Source organism: Morone saxatilis, unplaced genomic scaffold, assembly GCF_004916995.1.
Source record: "Morone saxatilis isolate NCDOM2014 unplaced genomic scaffold, NCSU_SB_2.0 Contig2, whole genome shotgun sequence".
Lineage (NCBI taxonomy): Eukaryota > Metazoa > Chordata > Actinopteri > Moronidae > Morone > Morone saxatilis.
Genome location: NW_023339762.1, coordinates 4861371 through 4862988, shown reverse-complemented (window position 1 = coordinate 4862988; position 1618 = coordinate 4861371). Strand labels below are relative to the sequence as shown.

The 1618-nt window shown below is 38.3% G+C and overlaps 1 protein-coding gene across 1 annotated transcript in view; it reads left to right on the top strand.

Moving 5' to 3' along the window:
• Positions 1-1391, top strand: part of LOC118330769 (protein NLRC5-like) — a 5485-nt gene extending 4094 nt beyond the window's left edge. The window contains exons 5-10 of the mRNA XM_035665442.1: positions 47-130; positions 501-590; positions 838-885; positions 968-997; positions 1118-1201; positions 1294-1391. Of these exons, the coding sequence (XP_035521335.1) occupies positions 47-130; positions 501-590; positions 838-885; positions 968-997; positions 1118-1201; positions 1294-1381 (424 nt within the window). The 3' untranslated portion in view covers positions 1382-1391. The remainder of the gene's footprint in view (positions 1-46; positions 131-500; positions 591-837; positions 886-967; positions 998-1117; positions 1202-1293) is intronic.
• Positions 1392-1618: the final 227 nt, after the last annotated feature.

The window sequence follows — 1618 nt, the reverse complement described above, 5'->3', positions numbered from 1 at the left end:
GTTTTTGTCTCTGACATTATTTGAACCCCACATTCTGGTCCGTCAGTCTGTCCAGTAACTGTTTAGGCAACAAAGGTCTGAGGAAACTGTTGGAGGTCCTGCCTCGGCTTAGTAGCATCCAGGAGATCAAGTAAGACCTGCACACCAAGTGATAACAACATGACTAATAATGATACACTCAAAACAATTTTAATACATCTGAAACTTTACTTGTGATAACTAACCCCCAAAATAGGGAGTGCATTTATTAAGAATGAGTGACTCTGCCGGTAGGATTTTGTGTGTTTTGAGTGTTTCAAATGAAAGATGGTGGTAGACTGGGCTGGTCTAATCTAGTTGGCAAACACTGGGCATTTGTTTTCTCACCAAACCGGTTCCAGGCAAAACGTGCCAGAGCTGGCAGTTACTACCCTGGGGTATTATTCAGTACAAATATCTTATTTAGAGCTAAATGATGTCCCTCCCCCTGGCTCATTGTTTTTTGTGTGTGTGTTTTTTAGTGCCAGGAACAACAAGATCAGCATGGAAGGAGTGGTGATGCTGGCTGGTGCTTTGTGTTCCCATCACAACTTAACACAAATTCACATAAGGTGCTTTTTGGTTTTTTTTTAGGCATTAATTATTAATTTTATTAGAGCAGCTAAACAGTGAGCACCTGTTTCTCCAACATGGCAAGCAGCCAGTTAGAACAGCTGATAAAAGCTGTGTAACAGCTAATTTTTTATCTGTTAAAATACAATGTATAAACACTAAGTGAATTGGGGCACATTGGTGTTGTTAACTATAAACTAGTGTTGTGCACATTGTTAATCTGATAGTGTCCTGTTGGTTTTATAGTGATGGAGGCAGAGAGCAGCTGACCCTGAAGTTCTGCCCTAACAAAAGGTAGAAAAGCTCCACACATCTGGTCACCACTCTGCTTTTTCATTTGTCAGTTAATAAGCTAATGCTGTGCTCTTTTTTTTAGCGATGACAAACAGCAGCTAAAGATGTTCAGGTACAGTAAGCTGATAAAGAGAAACACTCATACACACAATTCTCTTTAAAATACAATACAAATACATGTAATATGTAACATATAATATGAATACAAAATGATCCTTTTTTTGTGCTGCAGGATAAACAACAGTAGCCTCCTGCCGAATAATATGACCACACTATGTAAAAGACTGGTCAAATGTCGCTCCCATTTGGAGTTAGAGTAAGTTTCATTATTTTATATCCATCAAACATGACTTATTTCAGGATTATGACCAAACAGGTAGACATTAATATACTTATATGTTGTGTCAGTTTGTCTCACAGCTCTCTGACAGACACGGCTATTGAGAATCTGCTGAAGGTCCTGCCGAAGATGACGTCACTGCAGAGACTCAAGTAAGCCATACACACACACGTGTGAGATAATTAGTGTGGATGGTTTTGTGTGTGAGAGTGACTAAAGGTTTCTTTAAGTATATATAGTTTATTTTGTTTTGTTATGTGAAACTATAATAATTGTGGTTGGGAGTATTTACAGAAAACCAGATGGAGGAGTTGTATATAGAAATGGTTGCGTACTGAGTGTTTAAAGGTCCAGTGTGTAACATTTAGGCGGATCTATTGTCAGAAATAGAAT